The following is a 25,880-nucleotide window of genomic DNA, read 5'->3' on the forward strand; positions in this document are numbered from 1 at the left end:
ATTTATTCCAAAGAAGATTTTACAGGATTCGCTGGGACTGTAACAGCATTGCGCTAACCCTATTCAGGGGCTCCCCAGTTACAGGTGGCAAGGCTCATAGAAATCCAACTTGACACAACTTTTCCTTATACATTTTTAAGTGTTATTCAAGGTAGTAATGTAATAATAAATTATTTTGTGGTCTTCATTAGTTTAATTATGGGTAGTGTTGGGGTGAATATTTAATTACTGACAGCAATATGATATGGGTTACTTCAGAATAGATGTTTCTGAATCAGCCCAGGTACAATTCAGAGGACTGGAACTGTAACTTGGGGGGTGGGGGTGGGAAATCAGGATTTTTACGATGCTTTGATACTTGGCATAAAATGCCACATGTTTGAGCTTTCTATGACAAGACGCTGGACATCTTTATTCTATTGTCAGCTGCTATTCATTTTCAACTGTGAAGCTTCCTGATTATATCCCATTCGACTTTTAAATAAATGAATCATCAAAGTCTACTTGAATTGCACAAATAATTTCTAATACATTTCTGCGATTTTAACTCACAATTGAACAGACCTACTACTTTGAAAGAAGTGTTTACATGTCACTTTTGCCTTTCTTCTAGAGCATATTACAATGTCAAATGACAAATAATAACTGAATTATTTCTTTAGCTGCATCTTTCATGTTGCCATATCACAATCCATCACACAGGGCTATTATTTAGTCCTCTGGAATCCATTGTCATTAACCTTTAGTTCCATGTTTTCTGCTGTCTCTATCACCCCTCTGCATTTTACATTTCAGCTTCATCCAGGTTAATCATTACTTCCTCTTCACCAAAAAATTTCTAAAAATAGCATCTGAAATGTTTCTGTACAAGGTGACTTACTGTAGCAGAGCAGCATTCAGATTCAAAAGCATCCTGGCAGACAGTTCACCACTTGTAATTAAAGCATTTAAGCAAAATGTAGCCATTCCTTGCATTTTGTTCAATTGCCGAGAGGGGAAAATTTATTCCAAAGAAGATTTTTATCATAGAAAAAACTCCTCTTTTCCATAAAGATCAGGATGGCCTTGCTAATACAAGGAACAATTATAGCTACTAATGTTAACCTCTCCTCTCTATGATGTCAAAGGAAATGCATATCGAATGAACAATGAACAGCGAGCGTCTGCTTTCCGTCATGCTGATTCTCCATGTGATTTCATGTTTTTGGTCTCCTAAAATGTTCCAACAAATCCAAATGCAAACTTGAGAAACAATGCTTCAACTTTAACCTCGACAATTCCCCAATCCCCAATATGACAGCTGTGGCATATTCATTCAAATCTGAAGATGAATCCTTGAATATGGTCCATTCCACAGATTCAAAGCAGTTCTCCATGCACTCCTCCGCCTCCCTTGACCATACTTCCACTGTCTTCAACAATAGTGCTGTATCCCTCAGTCTCAACGTGCACTGGGAGGATGGCCAGGTGATCAGATTTGCCAGTGTTGCGATTGATAGCACAGGAGGTGTTCTTGATGGTGGTATAACAGTGGTCAAATATGTTGGCTCCTCTGGTTGCGCAGGTAATATGTTGATGGTAGTTTGTCAGACTTCTTCAGGATGGCCTGGTTGAAGTTCCCCACGATAATCAGGAAGGCATCAGGGAGTGCTATCTCATGATTATAGCGCGAAGCCCCTCCAGTGCTAGCCTCATGTTAGCCTGGGGCAGAATGGACACAGCAACCGAGATGATGGCAGAAAACTCCCTCAGTAGGTCAAATGGACGATGGTTGATCACCAGCTGTTCCATGTAAGGGAAGCAGGACTGGAACGTGACTGTCGTGTTTGTGCAATATGATGTATTAATAATTAAGCAAACGCCTCTACCTGATGCCAGTGCTGGTCTGTATGGCGGAAGGTGAAGCCGTCAGGCTAAAGTGCTGCGTCCAGAATGCTTTCATTCAGCCAAACCTCACACAGCAATCCCAGATACCCTTCTGCTGCTGTAATCTCGCTTGGAGTTCAGCAGTTTTATTTTCTAAAGATTGTACATTAACTAGGTAGTAGTAGGGAGTGGAGGCCTCAGGGCTCAGAGTTTTAGTTTAAGCTGTAGCCCATTCCCCCTCCACCAGCCCCTCTGCGTCCACGTGGTCAGATCTTTCTTAAGGGGCTTGTGCACCAGCTGCCTGAATTTGCTGTTTCTGATGAGCGCTTGGCTTTTCAACGTTCTTAATACAGTTACGTACAGGCTTGTCATTTTCTGTGGCTATAGGTTTGAGCTGTAGTAGTTCTAAACAGAAATATTTGATGCAAAGAGTTAGTACAGTAAGGCACCATCTTTTTGTATGCAAACCCCCAAACATCAGAGAAGATCAAAACTGGACTCAAGCCACTGGAGCTGTTCCATCCAATAATGATGAATTCAACAATTTCAGTTAAGTAATTCTTCCCCCCTCCCCCACACCCCCCCACCAGAGGGTCAGAAGTGGCCACTTCAGATGAAAGTCATCCACTTGTAACAGTAACTCGATTTTTCTTTCTACAAGATTCTCCTGGAACGCAGACATGAGAAACTGACTGCCCTTGCTGGAAGTGAGGGCAAAAATCAAAATACTGGAGGAAAACAGTGAGTCAGGTAGAAAACATTTTGATTTTTTTTAAATCATGGGCTTCTCTTTTGTCTCAGATTTCTTACAACTGCTGGAGTTCCCACATGTTCCTTGATTTTCTTTCTCCTCTCTAACTGCTCTCATTCATCCAATAAATACCTGGCACTAAGGGCATTATGTCACCGGGACAACTTTGGTCTCCATCCTATCACATTCTCTTTATTCCCTCCACTCTCCCTTCCTCTGCAACTTGTTCTCATCAATTTGAAATACTGCGTTCCTCTCGCCATACACCTTGTCACACATTTTCAAGTCAGATTAGCTCTTTAACCAAGAGATGATTACCTACCTACAGGATTTACGATCATTTAGAAAAGTATGGACTTCTCAGGAAGGGTCAGCACAACTTTGTGAGGGGGGGGTCAAGCTTTAATAGTATTTTGAGGAAGTAACAACATTAAAAATAGGGCAGTAGATGTGTGTATATAGATTTTAGAAAGGTATTTGACATAGTAGTCTCATTCAGAAAAGTTGTCATCAGGCATGGGATCCATGGATTCAGAATTGGCTTCCCTCCAGAAAGCAGAAGTTAGTAGTAGATGGAACGCATTCTGTCTAGAGCACACATGTCAAACTCTGGCCCTATAATTATATTTGGCCCGCAAGATCATATTAAATATATATTAGAGTTGGCCCGCTGGCCGCCGCGCCAGTATAGCGCATGCACACTGAAGGTGAAAATGAAGACGCCAGAGGTGTGGAGGGATCTCAGAGTCCCGAATCCCGGGGATCGGAGCGCCGCACTCAGCCCGCCCGGCTCCCGGACACACAGACGCAGCTGGAGTTGGGGACCATCCTCGCTGGATCTGCGCTTCAGCGGCGACGCCGGACCGAACATCTCGTTGGCGATGCCTTCCCCCTCGCTCCGTGCATGGTGGACCCTGCCTCCCACTCCTTTTATTGGAGACGAGCCCAGCGCCATGAGATCGCAGTTTAATCCCTCTCCAACCATGGGAGGGGGTGGGAGCAACGCGCTCTTCTCAGCCAATTCCGCTGGCGTTTCAACGGGGGGTTCGGGTGCCTTCGTCAGGCGACCGACCTGTTGGTCCAAGACAAGGGGAGAGCGTACAAACTCCACACAGACAGCACCTGAACTCGGGTGAATGTGGAGCTGCGACCCCACATTCCACATCAGGACTGTGTGTAAGATTGGGAGCAGTGAGACGGAAGCTTATTTTGTTCCTGTGATTTAAGCCTTTCTTGGGGTGGGGGGGGGGGGGGTCCTTCTCTGACCACTTGCCTAACAATTAACCTAATCAGATGTGGAGTTACCACAATACAACAGTTCTCAACCTTTTTCTTTCCACTCGCGTCCCTGTGCCCTTGGTGCTCTGTGATTAGTAAGGGATTGCTTAAGGTGGTCTGTGAGTGGAAAGAAAAAGTTTGAAGACCACTGCTTTAATCATCCCTCATTGACTCGTCATGTGCACGGTTTCAGATCTCCAAAGGAAATGGGCCAGTGACAATGACAATGAAAGAGTTTATCCAAAACTATTATTAAACATTTATTTTAATAAAAAAAGTTTAACATTACATATGTTGAAAGAAGAGAAAACATGCAGATGTTGTTGAAAATTTTCAATAAATATTTAGTTCGGCCCTTGGCTTAGTCCAAGTTTTTAATTTTGGCCCTCCGTGAATTTGAGTTTGACACCCCTGGTCTAGAGGTTAGTGACTAGAGGAGTTCTGCAGGGATCTGTTCTGGAACCCCTGCTCTTTCTGACCTGGACAAAGAGGTAGAGGGATGGATCAGTAAGTTTGCAGATGGCGCAAAGGTTGGAGGTGTTGTGGATAGTGTCGAAGTTGTTATGGGTTACAACAGGATATACACAGGATGCAGATTTGGGTGGAAAATTGTGAAGTGAAGAATTTTTGGAAAGTCAAACTTGAAGGCAGAGTATATTGTTAATGGCAGGATTCTTAACTGTGAAAGAACCTTGAGGTTTAAATCCACAGCTCTCACAAAGTTGCCATGCAGATTGGTAGGGTCGTTAAAAAAGGCTTATGGTATGCTGGCCTTCATTAGTTGAGGATTGAATTCAAGAGTCGCGAGGTAATGTGGCAGTTCTATAAAATTCTGGTTAGACCACACTTGAAATATCATGTTTGGTTCTGGTCATCTCATTACAGGAAGGATATGAAAGCTATAGAGAGGAAACAGAGGAGATTTACCAGGATGATGCCTGGATTGGAGAATGTGTCTTACGAGGCTTTTCTCTTTGCAGTGAAGAAAGTTGAGAGATAGCCCTCAGAAGTTGAGAAGATTATGAGGGGCACAGATAGGTTGGACAGCAAACATTCTTTTCACAAGATGAGAACAGCAAACTTCAGTGGGCATCTGTACAAGGTGAGGGGAATAAAGTTGAGGGGAGACGTCGGGGTCTTTTTTTTTTTAAAAACACAGAACTGGTTGAAAGCTTGGAATGCATTGCCAGGGGTGGTGGAGGAGGCTGGTTCAATAGGGACTTTTAAAAGACACTTAGACAGGCACATGGATACAAGAAAAATTATGGCTTAGGAAAGGTTTAATTTGTTGAATGGTTTCTATTGGTCAGCACATCGTGGGCTGATGGACTGTACTGAGCTGTAATGTTCTATGTATTTCTAAAGGATGTAAACAAAGCAGTGAAAATAGGGATTAGAAAAGCATCAGCATATGGAGTTCGGATGGCGCATGTGGGAAAGTTAAGCACACTGACGATATTGAATTTGTGCCTTAACTCTGCCACATGCGCCATCCAATACGCTTCCCCACCATCCATACGCCAACCAAAGACATGCACAGGAATCAAGATTGCCATGCCCAGCCTTGGACCCCAAGCCGCCGAATAAGGTAAGTACACACATTTTTATTCTTATATGCCCTGTATCCCTGTTATAGTTTGTCAAATACAACAAGAATCTCAGATGAAAAAGGTAGGATTAAAAAATTTGCTACCAGACTTCGGTACTCCATGCACGCAGGCAAAATTCTGATGACCTCTATTCTGAGATAGGACCGATCCTTGGGTCCCAATTATATAACCATTTAACCACTTACAGCACAGAACAGGCCAGTTCGGCTCTGAGGTGCTAGAAATGAGTCGAGTTGATAAGAAACCAAATAGATCATGATTGACATTGAAGCCCGGGAAGCAAAAAAAAAAGACAATCTTCTTTAGCTACATTTACCAGTACAAAAACTGATGGAAAAGTAGGCAATAATCTATCAAGCCCTGGTCATTGACCTTGCTAGAGATTATATAAATGCCTGGATTTTGAACTCTATAGCAAAGGAATTTTCTTGACTTTGGGAATGAAGTCTGCACAAAGTTTTAGTGCGCTCCAGATCACAGACTTCAATTCTGGTTGAAATTGTAATCTTCTTCAGGGAACTTGTCTTTAAAAAGTCACCAAGATCTGATTGAACAAGAAGATTTTCATCAGTTTTGACAGGGGTGTGAAAAATATACACAGAAGTTGATATTTCAGCCCCTTATGTCTGTTCCACATTCCAATAAGAAAAAGGCTGAGTTTTTAGTTACATAGGCTTGTTTTTCATGGAGCAAAAAAGGCTGAGAGGCAATTCCTTAGTGATACAGTAAAACCCCCAGTATCTGGCACCTATGGGGATTGGTAGATGCTGGATATGCGAATTTTCTAGTTGCTTGAGATTGGAAGTTGCATGATTGGCAAATTAACCACTAGGGGGCGCCAATGTTAAGGGGTTGCCTGAAGCTGCCAGTTGCTTGAATTCTCGATAAAACATAGGAATTTTACTGTATATAAAATTGTGAAGCTTAGATATAATAATTAATAAGAATCTTTTTCCCAAGGTAGGGTGTCCAAAACAAAAAGGTCATAGGTTTAAAATGAGGAAGATAGATTGGAGGGGATCACTAGGGGGAGAGTGGCTAATTTGTGGAATGCATTGCCCTCGGAGGCAGATGCAACGCAAAATTTGAGAGGCGTCCAGACAATTACTTGAATACCCAAGACAGACAAGGTTACTGACCTGATGTGGGCAAGTGGAATTGGTAGTGACAGCATTAACATGGTTAAAAACCAAAATGCTGGAGAACCTCTCTCAGCAAGTCAAACAGTGCTCCTTGATGTAGCAAAGGTGAAGATACATAAACACTGTTTCAGGCTTGAGTCCTTCAAAGTAATTTTTTGTGATTTGCTTTTAGCATCAACAAGGTGCCAGTTTCTGTAAAGTACAACTCTATGACACCATAACTACTTTACATAGAATATGACAGCACAGTACAGGCCCTTTGGTCCACGATGCTGCGCTGTGCCAACTAACATAAACCTACTCAAAATCCTTCCCTACCTCATAACCCTTTTTTTCTTGCATCCTTGTGCCTGTCTTTTAAATGTCGCTGTTGCACCAGCCTCCACCACCACCCCAGCAATACATTCCAGGTGCCCACCACTCTCTGTATAATAGTCTTACCCCTGACATCTCCCTTAAACATTCCTCTCCTCACTTTCCTGTCCACCCTATTTATGCCTCTCATAATCTTGTAGAGTTCTATTAAGCCACCTCTCATCCTTTTTCACTCCAAACAAAAAAGCCCCAGCTCTGCTAACTTCCCTCACAAGACATGTTCTCTAATCCAGGCAACATCATGGTAAATCTCCTCTGCATTCTGTCCATGACTTCCACGTCCTTTCAGTAATGAGACGAGCAGAACACAATATTCCAAGATATATAAAAGGTCAGCAATCTCTATCTTGAATATACTCAGTCAAAAAGGCTTTGTGGCCCTCCTGGCTATGGACTTTCATTTCTATTATATTAGCAATAGTTTAATTACATTTGCTTGAACATACCTAAATTATGATGCCTTCCCAATTGAAAATTAACAGGATAGGCCACTTGGGCATTTTATCCATCATTAAGCAAAGCTGAAATGGTTTAATGTTGCAAATGAAGTCCAATAGAGAGCAACCTTTAACAAGGACATAGATGTGCTGGAGTAACTCAGCCAGTCTCGCAGCGTTCATAAGTGGTAAAGATATATTACTGACGTTTCTGGTCTGAGGAAGGGTTCAGGTCCAAAAAGTCAGTTATACATCTTTATCTCCTATGGAAGCCGCAAGACCGTCTGAGTTACTCCAGCATCTGTGTTTTTATTACAATCACAGCGCCTGACTTGGTGTTTCACACCCTTTAACAAGGAACCATAGAGCAGAAGGGGATGAAGATGCAAGGGAAAAAAACTACACTAATTATACAGTTCAAGAGCAACTCAAACAGTGTGTCAAAGAAAAGGAAGTAAAGCTTTTCGACACATTAGCATACATACATTAAATATAAAGCAAATTCTCTCTTTCTGGACTAATTAATGATCAGCCAAAAATAAATTATTTGCCACAACTTGAAATAATTTATCTGAACTACCTGGCCTATAAATAATGAATTCCAGATAAGATAGAGAAGATCCTCAGACTCTGAACTCATTGCCTTATTGATTAACTAACAATGTCCAAACCAGGTTTACAGAGATGGAGAGAGAGATGGGAGTTGCAATAATGGAAAGATGCTGGTCTCACACCACAGAAATTATACAAATCAAAATCAGAAATATCGGAGATTGCTTTAGATCTGGAATAGAAATAGGAGCATTTGTGCGTGAAGGGAAGACCTTTCTGGAAAGATATTACTGAAATACTAACAAGGATAACAGGGGTGGCCTTCGCGGTTGACACGGAGCTTTATCTTTTGGGCAATTTTATTGAAATAAGTAACAAAGTAACTAAATTCCAAATTTCATTTGGTAAAATAGTTTTAGCTATGGCTAAGAAATGTATTGAGATTACTTGGAAATCTGACTCCCTTCTACAGATAAAATTATAAAGGACAGAGATGAACAATTGTATATCTATGGGGAAAAAATAAATCACATATAATTTAAAGAATAAATATGACATATTTATAAAATTATGGAAACCATATTTGGACGACATAGGGGTCCAAATATAAATAAAAAATGAAAAAAAGGAGCTATTATTATAAAAAATGTGATCTCCCAAATGAAGATGTTATTTTTTTTTAAACTCAATTATAACCCTGAAAGGGTACGGTTTTATACTGTGAAGGCGGTGGGTGGGGTGGGTAGGGGTTGTTCTGTTCTATTTTATTTTGTGTTTTTTTATTTATATATAAAAAACACAATTATAAACATATATATTAAATATATATATTATATATGTTATATATATTATAAATATACACACACACACACATACATAAATAAAACAAATATAAAATATTCAAAAATAATGTCCAACTTCATGATTAATTGGCCAAATAGCCAATTTCTGCTCCAATATCTTATGGTCTTAATGAAAGGAAAGTTTTCTAGAATGAGATTATGGAACAAGCATGATGGAAGGAGACAACTGAGAGCATCCCAAAATATCTTCAGATCAGTCAATGAGAACATAGGCCAATAAAAGTTTGGCAGTAAAATTGAAATTTCTTGCCTAGAATTATATCCTAATTAGTAGCACTATTTAAGATCTTAAGTGCAAGGGTGCGTGCCTCTGCAATTCAATCCAGTGACTTCAAAGGACCTTTTACTAACTGTATATTTAAGTATTACTCTAAGCACTGAACTGTTGAAGGAGAAAATCTGGAGATCAATACTATGAATGCTAAGTTACCCTTAGATGCGAGTTTTTTTCTGTGAATAATGTATCAATTAATTTTTTTTTCTTAAAGCCTTGTAATTTTTGAAATGATGCACAAGTGTTTGTGAGCCAAAATGCATCTGCTGGTAGCACGTCATCCACCAATTGCTCCCACATGAATAATCTTTCCTCAGATTCACAGTGGATGGCCTAGATTTCCTGCTGACTTCTCCTACCTTCAGCCTCAGTTTTGATCCTGGGAAAAGCCAAATCAAATCAGATAAATTTAAAATGCTGATTAACAAAAAAAAAGTACCAGGAACACATCTCGTGGATGAGTACTTACTATTCATAGTACTGAGGCTTGAGTCTCCTTCTCCTTTCACAGGGAATCCATATCCTGCCAGGATTTAAAGAAAAGCATGCCATTTATAATCTAGAAGGGGCAAGAACGTTATGCTACTTAAGCAGAAAGATCAGAATTTAAAGTCTTTGTGTATGAAAAGGTGTGATGAAAAGAGTCAGAGACAAGAAATGTAAAGGTCTCTGGTGGAAAGTTATGTTCGAATGGGACAAGCAGTTGAAAAATTGCTTGTTTAACTTCCCTAGCTTAAGGGAACCAGAAAGGAGAGAAAACTTCCAGATCAGATTTGCTGATCAGCAAAGCCCCACACTGCAAAGGGTACAAGGTGAAGATGGCTTCAGATTTGTACGTTTTTCAACTTCAGTAGTAACTGGAGAATTATGTCCATTACTGGCTCCCCAACACAGGCCTTGGAAAAAGTTCAGAGAAAGGATATATTAAAAAAAATCTCTATAACTTCAATGTAACATTGATACAAGCATCAAAAAGATGGCTCCATCAGTTTTAAAGTGGCTTAGACATAATGGAATGCAGAGAATAAAGAAATAATATTTTTAACAATGCAGTCCTTTCCTTGTAAATAATATATTATTATTTATACTCCTATACATTCCTAGACAGGAAGTGGAAAGACTGAGCAGGATCAGATGATCTGCAATGTGAACTAAATTTAAAAAAAGACTACAATGTTGAGAGCTGGTTCAAACTGTGAGCATTTACTTTATCCATGCTCCTACTGATTTAATGCATCTTGATAACATCTCCCCTCAACACTCTACAGTCGACTAAGTTGAACCTAGTGAAGAAGAGATTCATCAAGATCTTCCCAGTGCTTGAGGGTTTGCATTATATAGGGAGAGGCTGGGTCTTTATTCCCTACAGTGTAGGTGGCTGAGGGGTGACTCTATAGAAATATTTAAAAAATTATGAGGGGCATAAATAAAGTGAATGCTCAGTCTCTTTCTCTTTCCTACCCTCCCCCCTTACCCAGGCAAATGATTCTAGAGGAAAATGGTGGGAGGAGAGAGATTTAAGAGGGATGAGGGGGAAACATTTTCCACTCAAAGGGTAGTCATATTTGGAATGAGCTGTCAAAGAAAGATACAGAAGCAAGTATAATTACAAAGTACAAAAGATATTTGGTTAGAGATATGGATAAGAAAGGATTAGAAGGAAATGGTCCAAATGCAGACAATTAAACTAGCCAGAATACCAACTTGGCAGTCATAAACAAGTTGGGCTGAAGGGCCTGTTCTGTGCTGTATTATCTAACACACAAACAAAATTGCTTGAGATCAAACAAATGAGCTACAATAAGCACCAGAGACACATTTTGCTCAATTGATGAATTAGAAATTGATCAGATCACTGTGGTTGCAAAATGTAGTTACAAAAAAAACAGGGTTATGAGTTCATTGACATTTTCGTATTAAAATGTGCAAGGGAATGGCTGATGGAATTAAAATCAGACGAGCAAACCAATGCATTTTGGAAAGTTAAACTAGATCAGTGGTTTTCAGACTTTTTCTTCCCACTCACATACCACTTTAAGTAATCCCTCACTAATCACAGAGCACCTTTGGCCAAGGGATTACTTAAGGTGGTATGCGAGTGGAAAGAAAAAAAGTTGAAAGCCACTGTTCTAATTGTCCCTAATTGACTCGTTATGTGCACGGTTTCATAACTCCAAAAGAAATTGGCCAATTACCATTTTTCTCAAGCCAAATATTTCAGTAACAATTGGGTCTAGAGCAGTGTTCTCAACCTTTCCCTCCTCCCACCCCCCCCCCCCCCCCACATTATGCAATCCCATACGAATCACAGAGCACCTACGGCATAGGGATTACTTAAGTTGGTATGTGGGTGGAAAGAAAAAGTTGGAAAACCACTGAACTAGACCAAGACTTATGCAATGAATTATAGGGCCATGGGGACTGTTATTAACTGTGAGACCCTGGAGTAAATTCCCGTGGTGACATAGGTAGACAGAATGATTGGTTTGCCGTAATTGACCGACACATTGGGTGTCCGAGTTGGAACATTACAAATGTACAAATTATGGGTTAGGCCACACAGAGTATTGTGTGTAATTCTCATCAACATACTCAGGAAAGGATGTGGTTAGGTTAGGGAGAGGTACAGAAAGGTTTCACAGGAATCTGCCTGAACTGGAGTGCTCAAGTTATAGGGACATACGAGATGTGCTAAAAATGTTTCCCTGGAGTGAAGGGGGGTGAGGCATAAACTTAGAGGTTTAGAAGATCATGAGGGGCCAAAATAAAGATTTCCCAGGAGAGGAGAGTCAAAAATTGGAAAGCATAGATTTAAAATGAGAGGATAAAAGATTTTAAAGGGGCCCGCGGGGCATGTTTTTTCACACAATGAGTAAATGGAGTAATCCAGCAAAAAACATGATAGAGAGAGTTACAATTATAATGTTTAAAATTCACAGCGAGATACCTCTATAGGAAAGGTTTAGATGAAAATGGGACAAACACTAGCACAGATGGGCATCATGGATGGGTTGGGCCAAGGGTCCTGTTTCCATGCTGTACAACTCCATGAATAATTGTTGCATGAGAGGTTCTCCTTTTTTCTGGACTAGGATAAATGCAAATGTTTCATTCATTTGTCTTACTTCCTTAATATGCTATTTTTCTGACCTCCTTACTTTTAGAGTTTGTCCATTCCATTGGTTAACTTAAATCTATCACACAGCTTCTATCCACCGCTTTCCACTTTCTTTGCAACCTTTACTGGTTCTGATCCAAGGTCATTGACCCAAAATTTTCACTCTGTTTCACTTTCCACAAATGCCAATAAATTGGATGAGGGTTTCCTCCATTTTCCATTTTAATTACAAGCGACTGACATTGCGGAACTAGCTCGGAATTGGTGTTGTTAAGTCTCATTTAAAAACATTAGAGAAATGCTGGAGGTATGTTCTTTGTGGCCAATTGTAATCAGTACATCAATTGGTGCCAACTGCAAACTACAGTCTTTGCATACCGCATGCATATCTAGGGTGTCCACACTGAGATCATACGCCGTGAGGTTCATGCTCTCAAAGACATCCTTTAAAGTCTGCCCTTTTCCGGTTTCCATGTGAATAATTTCATCTGGGTTCTTCTTCATTGTACGCTTGATAAAACGGAGCAAGTGTTTCTGGTTCATGCAGGATGATGCATGAATGTGTGTATCAACCTGTTGGTGAAGTTAAAAGGTTAAAAGCAAACAAGGGAGAACCCTCATTAAATCATTAAACTTAACAGCACATTTTAAGTAGTAAACAGGAGTCAGACATATGCTAATGTTAATTACAGCACATTTTACTGAATAGAAATATTGCAGTAATGATTGAGAAGTGAATTCAGTAAAACCCTTGTTATCTGGAATTCAAGCAACAGGCTGCCTCAAGCAGCTGGCTGAAAAAAAAAGGAAATTTAAAATTGGTGTGCCTCACCATTAGTTCGCCAATCCACACCACACGCAACCTCAAGCAACCAGAAAATACACTTATCTGGCATCTAACAATCCCCCATAGGTGCTGGATACCAGGGCAAATACTGTATTACAATTTTCTGTTTTACAGCTATCTGAGAAAAATAGATCACCAACAAGTGCTGATGCAATTTCAAAATCAAAATGGATCTAAATCACTTCACACAATCAGTACATTTAGTAAACAAATGTTTTTTTAATGTAATTTTTTTTCCCTTCCCACCATTCCGAAAAAAAGTAACCGAGTCAGCTTGACCTTTCGACCAATGAGATCATGGCAAACTTATGTTAGCTGCATATGTCTGATTTTATCCCATTTCAGCCACATCTTTGGTTAACCAAAACATTTTCAATATCAACTTCCAAATTAACCTAGCCTCAACTGTTATTTTTCCAATGAGTGTTCCAAACTCTGCTCTGAGCACATGTTAATATTTCTAACTTCACACTTTAAAGATACATTTTAAGCCTACAGAACTGCATTGGATATCAAGAAACATGCAGTTGAATCTCCTGAAGCGTGTCTGTATCTGCTGAGGGAAAACTTTAGATCCCAAGAACAAAAAGGTGATGAGATGGATTTCAAGCTTGACTTATCCTTTCAATTCACTTCCTTGACTTAAGGATTTCACATGGCTATAACAAGCATATAATGCAAAACAAAAAAAAAAGTCTAAAATGTTAAAATCTTCCTCCCTAAGGGAACCCCTATCTCAGATTAGCAGAGAGAGGGTGAAATGGGACAGGAAACAGGCCAGAAAAAAATCCATTTCGACGGCATCGTTGTTTGGTTTAGGGTGCTGTTATTGCAGTTTAAATCAAAGTTCCTACTTGCTCCTTTAAAGATCCTACACAAAAATGAGATGAGAAAGTTTCAAAATGATTTTTAGGAAATGTAGATCTATGGACCAACAGTTTTACACAAAATAGTATTTCAAATCAACGAAGGCTAAAGAGACATGTTTGACCAATGGAAGAGATACTCTTTTTGGGTTGAAGGTGCAACTCGATCTTGTTACTCCTAATTTTAAGAATTTTATGACAGCATTAGGCATGTCAAATGCAATGTGTTCTGGTTCTCAACACCAACATCCTCCTTTCAATAAATAAGTGCAAGGAAGGTCACAAGTATTTTTCAATTTTCACAGAATTGATGTTGTCAATTGAATGACTTCAAGACAAGGGTGTAAAAGTATCATAAAAACTGAAAATTTTGAAACTCAACAGATCGGTTAGCATCTGTGGAATGAAAAATAGAGTTAACATTTTGAAGACCCCTCAAAAAGTCAGAAAAGCATGTTAGTTTGAAGTTACAAAGATGGCAGGATGAGGGAAAGATATCAAAGTTAATATAAGTGATGGGGTAAAGCTTGGTAGCCAGTGCTTTGGCGACAATGGCCAACCCTGGCCTCACACCATCAGAGATATTACCCTTGCTCTATTCATTCTCACCCACCCACATCTTGTCTGCAAATTAAAACCAACTTGTTTTTCTCTTTCCTGACCAAGTCTTTGACCTGAAATATTAATTCTATTCCTCTTCCCAGGATATTGTCAAACCTGCTTAGTGTTTTCACCAGTTCCTGTTTTTGAGATTTCCACCACCTGTGTTGTTTTTTTTTTAAATTGCCATTAATAAGCTACCTTCCCCATACTCCAAAGATGAATGCCATTTTTTTTTAATAAAAAATTATTTTTCTAAATAATAATCTCCTCAATAATTTAATTTACCTTTGCACAAAAATTTAACTATTCAAAATTTAAATAACATAGTGGAAATTAAGTTGGAAATCAAATTTTTGGAACATTTGAACAAAGCAACTGTGAACTGAGAGAAAGCATAATATTGTTAAGGTCATTTGTAATGAGACAGATTTATACTGGAGCAATGGTAAATTTAATAAACTTGCAATGTACACCATTAGATCCTGACACTTCCTATGAAGGTATTACAATTATATAAAAAAAATACTCACTTCCACTTCTGATTGATCTATCTACATAGAAATAACCTTATGTGACAAATACCATGAGCCAAACTTGGCTCAAGGCCATTTCAGGTTTATCTCCTCCAAGGATCCTCCTTTCCATATTGAACAAGATTAATCATCAGGACTGAAATTCTGCAGTGATAGTATTAGTTGACTAGAGTGGAGTTCAAGATAGAATGAATAATAAGAAAGACAGAGAGATGAGTGGCCAAAAATTAAGATTTTCATATCCCTACTTTGCGAATATTGTAGAAGTCACGATGTGGTACTTTTTTCTGTGCAGCCAGCTCTTTCATTTCATTCAATAACACATGCATCTGGAACTTAGAGCTCAGATACTGCAGGCGTCGGTAGCAGAAAGATTTCCTTTTGAGACAAAGGAAAATAGTTTAGTCAAATTTATAACCACCAACATATTCTGCAAGAATAAGTCAAGCATCATTATAGAAATGCACTGGAAATAAAAGGTGTATTCATGGTTAATCTTTTTTTAAAAAAGATGGCTCGTGTACATTTAGTATACTGCTCAACTCCAGTCCAGTGCAGAAATGTTGCAATTACCAATTTATTGTTCACAAGGCAAGAGAAAACTACAATTTTTAGGTGCATTTGCATCGATTTATTCATTGTTTTAATCTATTGAATTTTCCCCTAATCCATGTGAAAAGCACATGGGAAAGTGAATTGGTTTGCCCTACCCAAGTGTTGGCATCATGAACTAAAAGGCTATTTTTCATGGTGTGTCATTGACTTTATTGACACAACTGTTAGATATCAATTTAGCTGGACAGTTCTTTCTGCTTTCCACAATACATCATGTTGGTTTCAGGCAAAAGCTAAATTTGTGTTGCCAAGTCAGAAAAAGAACCAGAAGAGCACAAATGTATTTTGAGTAACTAATATTGTACTTACACTGGTCCATTGATTATTAATGCCATTAAGACATTCATGTCAGCAGTGAACTCCTGAAGATCTGGACAAGGCAGATCCACTTCTGTTGACCTAAACAAACCAGAATTAAATTAAAACTGTAGCCCTTCTTTTTAATCAAAGAATTAATTTTATTGAGCACTTTTTCCAAAAGGAATTAATAGTTTCTGACGATCTAGTTTAAAATTTCGAAGTCAACACCTGCAGCTCAGCTCTCTGCTTTCTTAATAATTTATGATATAATCTCAAGGACTAGATGATGACAGTGAGGGATTCAATGCTCTCAATAAATAGTATTGTTTGCTCAGTATCTTAAATTCTTATTCTTTCAGTCCCTACTCTCTCACAAATGAGAACAGATCTTCCTACAGGGCTTGACCATTGTTAATAGATAGATCTCCTTACCCAAGAAGGCAATATACCTTGATGAAGGGCTCAAGTCCAAAACATTGGTTATATAGCTTTATCTTGGCTATAAAAAGAACACTATTTGAGTTTCTCCAGCATTATTTTTAAGGGAATATACTTGTCTTAAAAGAGAATGAACTTGACTGATTCCTGTGATTAAGTAGGTGGGAGTAAATGGATGAGTAGCTGGTGACACCACACCTATTTTTGCTGCAGTTTAGAAGAATGAGAGGCAATCTCGCTGAAACATCTGGTCCTCTTAAGGCATGGCAATCTCGCTGAAACATCTGGTCCTCTTAAGGCATATAATGGGTTAAACATTGAGAAGACATTTATCCTGGATGGGGAGACTAAAGTAGTGTTTATAGACAGAGTAACAGGAACGGAGATGAGGAAAAGTTCTTGACTCTGGGTTTCAATTTAGTTCTTGATTCAATGTGTTGGAATACTCCACTCCACGGGAACAACTAACATGTATCATGATTGGAAAAAAGATCAATACATTTCTGGATATCAAATCAATCTATGGACAGGGGAATAGGATACATTCAAGGTGCTGAGTGAAATAGTTCATCCTAATCTTATTGAATGCTGAATTTAACAATAAGAAATTCATTGTCTACTGCTGTTCTTTTAATGCACGATTATTTAGATGTGGATGTGTGTCTCAGCCACGTTTTTGGGCTATTGTCAGACCTGGACTGACAATCCAGAGATTGATATACAAATTTCATGTTGCAGTTTTGGAATACTTAACTCTGCCACTCAATGAAGAAAACCTCCCATCCTGGTCTGGTCAACATGTCCCTCTAGACCCATCAACGTGGCTTATTCTGAACTAACCGCCCTTAGAAATGACCTAGTGTAGCAGTACACTTGGAGGGAGTGGGCCGAACCAGCGCTAACAACTTCCGTCTTGTGATGGATACACAACAGCCTCCTATCTACTGGCAATTAGCCATTACAGCCACGAGGCATAGTGATTCAGCAGAACCCACAGGTCTACTGAGAAGCCTTGGCCTACTCAACGTAACTACATCATGAGGTCATTCACACTTCAGATGTCATGATGCCAGGTCAGACGTTGTGTATCTATATTAAGCCTGACAGTATGTCAATAAATGCTTTTACTCTTCTCTGGCTGACAACTTCGGGTGTGATCTCATTATTCCTAACACATCGACATGATGGCATGTGACCATGAACATCATCCGCCACACAAGCATGATATTCCATTACACCACAATCACTAAGTTAAAAGAACACCCAGATTTGGACAAAGTACTCCAGGCTACATCCACTTCACAAATTGACGCTTGAGATCACTTTCACTATCACCTCTGCCTTTAAAGGGAATTAGGAATGAACAATAAATATTGGCCTTGCCAGGGATACTCATATCCTGAAAGCTGATTGCAAAAGAAATAACATTGTCGTTACTAGATATTTCATAATTAGACAGATTATAGAGGCAAATGAAAATAACCTCCAAGAAAAAAAATCAGTATTTGAGGGGAATGAATATAATTGAGCACCTCCACACGTAGATAGAATGTTACAGCACAGGTGTAATTGAAAAATTTATTAAATTATCTAATAACTACATTTCATCTTATTTTGTAAATTCTTTTAAAAATATTTACAGTACACTGGAAAATTTAAATAATTAGGATTAGGGTTAGGGTCCGGCCCACAACATTTTGCCATCCTATTTAAAAAACCTAAACCCTCCCTACCTCATTACCCTTTTTTTTCCCCTTTCATCCATGATTCAGTTCAAGAGTCTCTTAAATGCACCTGTTGTTCCAGCCTCCACCACCATCCTTGGGCCCACAAGTCTGTGTAAAAAAAAAACATACCCCCAAATTCACCCTTCACTTTGGTGTTTGCTACTCCTCCCCTGCAAAAAAGGTGCTGGCTGTCTATCTGATCAGTGCTTCTCATGCTAGTTTTAAAACAATTTGAAAAGTTTTTGTTTACTTGTCCATTATGTTTGAATTTAAATATACGTGGGTGACTCCATCGATCATTTTGCAGCCAAACCCAATATCCTCAGGCATTAAATTTGGGTCACAATTTTTGTACGGGTGTTCCTCAGCAAAAGGCGAGTGGATGGATGAGTCTGCAAGACAATTGAACAGAAAGATCAATTCTCAGTTTTTAAATTGCTACACCATTACCCAGCACAAGGATAATATTATTGCATGGCTTTGTTTTCAGTTGTTAGTCATAATAACATCATAGCATTTTATGGTTACAGGTACAATTACAATAACTCATTCCAATTTTTGTTCCAATTATGGGACAACATTGGGAATTTGGTGGAATGGTTAGGGTTAGGGCACCACTATTACAGCGCCAAAAGCCGGTTAGAATCCAATGCAAAGATCTTGCATGTTTGCCAGTGACCTGCGTGAGTTTTGCCCAGGTGCACTGGTATTCTCCCACCCTCCAAACCTTATAGGTCGGTAGGTTAATTAGGTGTAGTTGGACAACACAGATTTCATGGCGCAGAAGGGCCTTCGACTGTGCCGCATCATTTTTTTTTTTAAATTAAGTAACTAATCAGATGGAAGATTTGTCCAACTGCAATTGTCACAAAATTGCAGCTACAAATGATGATGAATTATTTTGGCAAAATTAAACATCCAAGTACCTGACACATTTTGGAAATATCATTCAGTGACATGTCTCCTAATAAGTCAGAATCTCATCTTCTCAACCATTAAGATGCAAACATGGCAAGATTTGAGTAAACTACCCATCAGAGTCAGTGGTTTGTGATCAGTTCAACCAGTGCAATTGGATGGGCATGTTTAATTCCTTACAAAAACAAGGCTCCTTTTTCTGTATGGCAAATCCAAATGCTAAAAATGGCTCTAATTAAAATCATCTTCGTGTTTCTCTGCATACTAACAGCAGTAACAAACAGGTCATTGTTTTCACGAAAAAGAGCTATGGGTTACAGATGGAAATTGATGTTATTCGTTTTAACTGGAAAGTGCAAGTTTTTTTTATGTTAATGACAATCTGGAACTGCAAAACTTCTCCAGGTAGTGTCCATCTATCTAGTCTAGCGATTAAAATGAGTGATTTCAAGACCTTTCAAATCTATGAACAACATTTCTGAAATAAAAACATCTTGAAATAAGCGCATGATTTGTACTCTAATCATTCAGTATGAGCTGGCTCCTATTACATTTACAGCACAAGTCTTCCTGACCAATAATTACAAACAACTTATTTGTGACTAACTACCACCAGCTTCCACCAGCGTTGTCTCCGCTCCATCCTCAACATCCATTGGAGCGCTTACACCCCTAACGTCGAAGTACTCGAGATGGCAGAGGTCGACAGCATCGAGTCCACGCTGCTGAAGATCCAGCTGCGCTGGATGGGTCACGTCTCCAGAATGGAGGACCATCGCCTTCCCAAGATCGTGTTATATGGCGAGCTCTCCACTGGCCACCGTGACAGAGGTGCACCAAAGAAAAGGTACAAGGACTGCCTAAAGAAATCTCTTGGTGCCTGCCACATTGACCACCGCCAGTGGGCTGATAACGCCTCAAACCGTGCATCTTGGCGCCTCACAGTTTGGCGGGCAGCAACCTCCTTTGAAGAAGACCGCAGAGCCCACCTCACTGACAAAAGGCAAAGGAGGAAAAACCCAACACCCAACCCCAACCAACCAATTTTTCCTTGCAACCGCTGCAATCGTGTCTGCCTGTCCCGCATCGGACTTGTCAGCCACAAACGAGCCTGCAGCTGACGTGGACTTTTTACCCCCTCCATAAATCTTCGTCCGCGAAGCCAAGCCAAAGAAAAAGACCAAAAAAACCATCTGTCTCCTCATGATTAACCATTGTTTTGTTTGGCCTCACCTGGTGAAATGGGTGTTTCTGGCATTTCATCATATAAATTTACATGACATTGCCTGTCTCCCAGCTGCTCTAAAAACTTTACAGTTGTCTTACAAAAGCTCTGCAAGGATAAAGCCATGTACTTCTGTCGGATAAAAAGACTTCTGACAACACACTTAGCAGCATCAAGAAGATCAGTGAAGGGGACCTGTGGCAAAGAACAATAAATTTAGAAACATTGCTTATTATTGGTTGATGTTTGACAAAGAATCAACCAATGTTATACAAAATATTTAAAAGCTACAAGTGACTTAAAATAAGCTTCACAAGCTCACAAGATTCTATTAATAAAAAGTTACAATATTAAAAACATCACAACACTGAATCTCATGATCATTTTTTCCAGGTATTCAAGATCATTTTGCTTCAAATGTGATTTGACAATTGCAAAGATACTTTTCCATATGGGAAACATAATTTTATAACCCCACACCTCTTCCAACAATCCAAACTATTTGCTGGCTATCTAGTGCATTGAGATTCATGCATTTGAGTGATAGGTATGTTGAAGTATGATTATACATCACTTCAAATGCTCAAGACACGTGATTACCTCATAGGTTGCCTACTAACAAACTAATCTGCAGCATAAATGAAAAGAAATTGGAAAACCAAGAAATTATAGGCTGGTAACCCTGACGCCAGTAGTAGGTAAATTATTGGAAGATGTTTTGAGAGATCGAATATACAAGTATTTGGACAGCCAAGGGATGATCAAGGGGTCAGTATGGCTTTGTACGTGCTAAGCCATGTTAAACGAATCTTACAAGTTTTTTTCAAAGAGGTTATCAAGAAAGTAGGTGAAGGAAAGACTGTGGATGTTGCCTACATGGACTTTAGTAAGTCATTGACAAGGTCCCATATGGAAGGTTAGTTCAGAAGGTTCTGACACTAGGTAGCCATAGAGAGGTTGTAAATTGGATTCAAAATTGGCTGTATGGGAGAAGACAGAGGTTGGTAGTGGATGGTTGCTTCTCAGACTGGAGGCCTGTGACTAGTGTGTGCCTCAGGGATCTGTGCTGGGACCATTGTTGCGTGTTGTCAATATCAATGATCTGGATCAGTGGTTTTCAAAGTGCCCCCCTCAACTCACATTCCACCTTAAGCAATCCCTATGCCACAGGTGCTCTATGATTACTGGTAGTAAGGGATTGCTTAAGGTGGGATGTGAGTGGGAAAGGAAGGTTGAGAACTACTGTTCTAGAACCAATTGTTACGGAAATATTTTGATTGAGAAAAATTGTCATTGGCGCATTTGCTTTGGAGTTATGAAAATGTGCACATAACGAGCCAATGAGGGACGATTAAAACAGTAGTTTTCAAACTCATCTTTCCACTCACATCCCACCTTAAGCACTTATGGCATAGGGATTGCTTAAGGTGTAATGGGACTTTGGGGGGCAGTTTAAAAACCACTGACCTGGATGATAATGTGGTAAATTAGATAAGCATATTTGCAGATGACACAAAGATTAGAGGAGCTGTGGACAGCGAGAAAGACTTTCAAAGATTGCAAAAGGATCTGGACCAATTGGACAGAAAATAGCAGATGGAATCTGATTCAGAAAAGTGTGTGGTGTGGCATTTTGGAAGAACAAACAAGGTAGGAGATACAGAGTAAATGGTAGCGTACTGAGGAGTGCAGAGGATCAAAGGCATCTGGGAATACAGATACATAATTCCCTGAAAGGGCCATCACAGGTAGACAGGGTTGTAAAGAAAGCTTTTGGCATCTTAGCCTTCATAAATCAAAATATTGAGTATAGGAGTTGCAATGTTATGGTGAGGTTATACAAGACATTGAAGAGGCCAAATTTGGAATATTATGTGCAGTTCTGGTTGCCTAATAACAGGAAGGATATCAGTTTGATTGAAAGATGGCAAAGAAGACTTACTAGTATGTTGCTGGGTCTTCAGGAATTGAGTTACAGGGAAAGATTAAACAGGTTAGGACTCTATTCCTTGGAGCGTAGAAGAATGAAGGGAGATTTGATAGAGTTTTGCAAAATTATAGACAGATTAAATGCATATAGACTCTTTCCACTTAGATCAGGAGAGATAAATACAAGAGGACATAGGGTGAAAGGGGAAAGGTTTAGGGGAAACATTATGGGAAACTTCTTCACTCAGAGAGCGGTGGGAGAGTGGGAGATGTGGTAAATGAAGGCTCACTCTTAAATTTTAAGATTAAATTGGATAGATGCATGGATGGGAGAGGTCTGGAGGGTTATGGGACTAGCGGAATAATATTTCAGCATGGAAGGGCCAAATGGCCTGTTTTCTATGCTGTTGATTCTAAGATTCTAACAGCAAGAATGTCAGATATGAAAATTGTTTCATGCATGTTAATGCAGGTATAATAGCATCCATTATACCAAATACAGCAATGCTGTATTATACAATAATACACTGTAGCATCAATGGAATAAAGTATTTTTTCTCTATGCTGCAGAGGAAATAGAAATGCACTAAACCAACTCAGCTCTCCTCTGTAAATAATATATAGCAAAGGCAGCAATCTGAAAAATAAAGTCTTTTTCCAATTAATCCAAAGAGAGATGTTAATAATTTGTGACTAATCAAGGGGAACATATATTTCATTAAAGTTTGATTACTTTTTTTTATATAAACATTTCACTTAATATGGAGATAATCCCATTCTCTTCATCAGTAATAAGCAAACAAAATTCCACTGTACCCCACACTTTTCTTCTCCTGATATTCTAACTCGCTGAAATTCCTGGAGAAGATCATGGTCTTGATCTTCTGGATACTTCTCTGCTACATAATCAACTTGATCTTTATAGTATCTGAGGAAAAAGGTCCAGAAGACAAGTCACAACACACCCCACATAACCTTATGTGTCCACCTGAGTTCATTACAAAATGTACATCCTGAAGAATTTGCATTTGCTGAAATAATTCAGTGCGTGAAGACACGGGTATTATTATAGATTTCATTATTGCCAATGGTGGGAATTCATAATCACTAAATTTTAAGAATCTAAATGATCAGAACATAATTTGTTATAAACTTTGAAACTCACAAAACTGACAACCATTTTGACAAACACCTTCCTCGAGGACCCACTGAAACATTTATTTATTTTCAAAGAATTGCTAATCAGCAATCTTTTCTTAAATACATCCATTTCAACAGAAAGGTCAGGCAAAAGAATTTTCACAAAATTATTTCCTCAGTTTAGTAATCCCAAGCTGGTTTTCAAATTGCTTCTGCATGTTGGGACCATAATCAACAGAGCTCTCGCGTACTGTTCTAAGCTATAGCTGCAATGGCCAAATAGGTCTGCAGATAGCATTGAAGAGGACTTAGTTGATACTGCAGAAAAAGTGCCTATAGACAACATTGTGAACATGTGTGATGTACTTATTGATGCACTAGACCCCAACCTGGGGTCCATGTACCCCCAGTGGTACATTTGCACTTTTCAAGGGGTACATTGGGTCTGAGAAAATAGCCACTACTGTACAATACATGGTGTTGTAATCTGCAGTCAGATTGCACAATGTCGTGGTTTTTTTTAAATCCTTAATTTTTAGGGGTACGCGGGAACCTGTAAAAAATGCCCAAGGGGTACAGAGGAACAAAAAGGTTGCACTAGAGCATTCATAAAAGAAAAAAAAAATCACGTCAGTGTATAGAATTAAAGAGATTAAGACAAAAACCATGATTAATGAAACAGATGAGACTGGAGAAAACATTGGAAAAAACTGTCACGCAGAAGTTCTAGCATTTTTTGCTGCACTTTGTAAGCCGAAATCACGTTTTTGTTTTGGGGGGAGGGTAAGAATTAAACATATTTCATCATTTCATGCTTGAAAAGGCTCCTGTTGTTATTTGTTGTTGTTTAATCGTGGATACAAATATTCTTCTAATGCTACTGTTCGACTTAAAGAAATTTCTCAGTTATCCGAAAAATGTGGAGAACCGATATAGGTCAGGTCCCAAGCATTTCAGATAATCAGAAACGTACTGTAACAGATGCAATTTCCAAAAAAAAGTGTGGCGAGAACTATACAGAAACTGGCCATGTTATTATATATGCACCCTCACACTCCAAGTTGCAGTCTTTATTAAATAATACATATGTGGTAAGAATGGATCAAGTTCCCATGAAATGCATCAACAGAAACTGCTTCAAACATTCAGGGTTGCAATGAGCTTTCACCATTCAATACAAAAAAAAAATAGCCTTACTCCAAAATTCATCTTTCCTTATCCTAGATTTATGCTTCCTTGTTGACATTGGTCACCTAACTAAGCCACAAAGGAACAGACAACGTGCATTGGATTTCGGTTGTGTTAAGCATACATTGAAATAACATGGTTGGATTTAGTTTGGAATAAATAGGCTGTGTCAAATTGGCTCAGCATGTTAGCCTAATCAATCTGATTTTCAGATTTGCATGCATTATCTTTGGCATTACACCATAAAAAGATCATGAGCGCCTTTGAGATAGTTAGATTCAAGATGATGATGGATTGGGTCAGGTATGGAAAAAAAATTCAGCGGTTCAGATTGGCCATGTTTGGGAGAGGACAGGTTAGGCTATGCTTTAACCTTTAGTAGTCGCATAGATCTCTACTTCCTGTTGTTATACTATATCAAAAGTTCCTGCATGTCCACCATCTCAAATAATTATATAATTTCGTACAGACTTTCTTTTCATTCTCCACATGAAAATAACCATATAACTATTTACGGAGCAGAAACAAGGCCAGGTTGACCTTTCGAGTCCGCACCGGTTCACTAGAACAACTCCACTAGCTCAAACCTCCCGCTCTCCGCCAATAACCCTCCAACCCCCTCTCCTCCAGGTACACATCCAACCTTATTTCAATAAATACACTATTTAAATAAATAAATAAATTGGCGCAAAAGGAGAGAAAAAAAGTGAGGTAGTGTCTGTAGTTCACTGCCCGCCCAGAAATCTAATGGCAGAGGGGAAGAAGGTGTCCCCGCAATGTTGTTATAGTCAATGCTTGTTTATCCCTTGGTTTCATTCTGCCCATTGCTGTTGATAAAAACTTGTATTTTTCCCCATTCAGGCATGATTGATTAATGGCAGAATAGACTTGAAGGACAAATGAATTCTTCTGTTCCTATTCTAAACAGAGCTTCACAGACTGAAAATGTAAATGCTTCACTGTAACTCTAACCCAACCTCAAGCTTGCAAAGTGTCCATACACCCCAAACTGTTGATGTACAAGAATGAAGTGATATCATTCTGTTCCAACTAGTTTTAATCATCTCCTTGTAATATTTCTTCAATAGATACAGACACACTAATTTCCTCTTTGCCCTGGATTCTGGCCTAATGATGCTGATTTAACCTGTGCAAGTGTTGAAATAACAACAACAGCACAAAGACCATCGCCACTTTCAATAATATCTAGAAATCAAATTTAAAACAAAGATGCAGCAAATAAAAAATTCAGACAGATTCTAGTGCTCTCCAACCCATCTTCTAC

General features: G+C 39.0%; 1 protein-coding gene across 1 annotated transcript in view; it reads right to left on the bottom strand.

Annotated features, from left to right (window-relative positions):
* LOC138765191 (AMP deaminase 2-like) overlaps window positions 1-25,880 on the bottom strand; it is a 132,363-nt gene that overhangs the window by 20,827 nt on the left and 85,656 nt on the right. The window contains exons 5-10 of the mRNA XM_069942114.1: window positions 23,084-23,195; window positions 20,347-20,533; window positions 18,446-18,587; window positions 16,040-16,129; window positions 15,364-15,493; window positions 12,645-12,839 (exon numbers count right to left, since the gene is read on the bottom strand). Of these exons, the coding sequence (XP_069798215.1) occupies window positions 12,645-12,839; window positions 15,364-15,493; window positions 16,040-16,129; window positions 18,446-18,587; window positions 20,347-20,533; window positions 23,084-23,195 (856 nt within the window). The remainder of the gene's footprint in view (window positions 1-12,644; window positions 12,840-15,363; window positions 15,494-16,039; window positions 16,130-18,445; window positions 18,588-20,346; window positions 20,534-23,083; window positions 23,196-25,880) is intronic.

The sequence above is a fragment of the Narcine bancroftii genome, chromosome 5, assembly GCF_036971445.1.
Source record: "Narcine bancroftii isolate sNarBan1 chromosome 5, sNarBan1.hap1, whole genome shotgun sequence".
Taxonomy (NCBI): Eukaryota; Metazoa; Chordata; class Chondrichthyes; order Torpediniformes; family Narcinidae; genus Narcine; species Narcine bancroftii.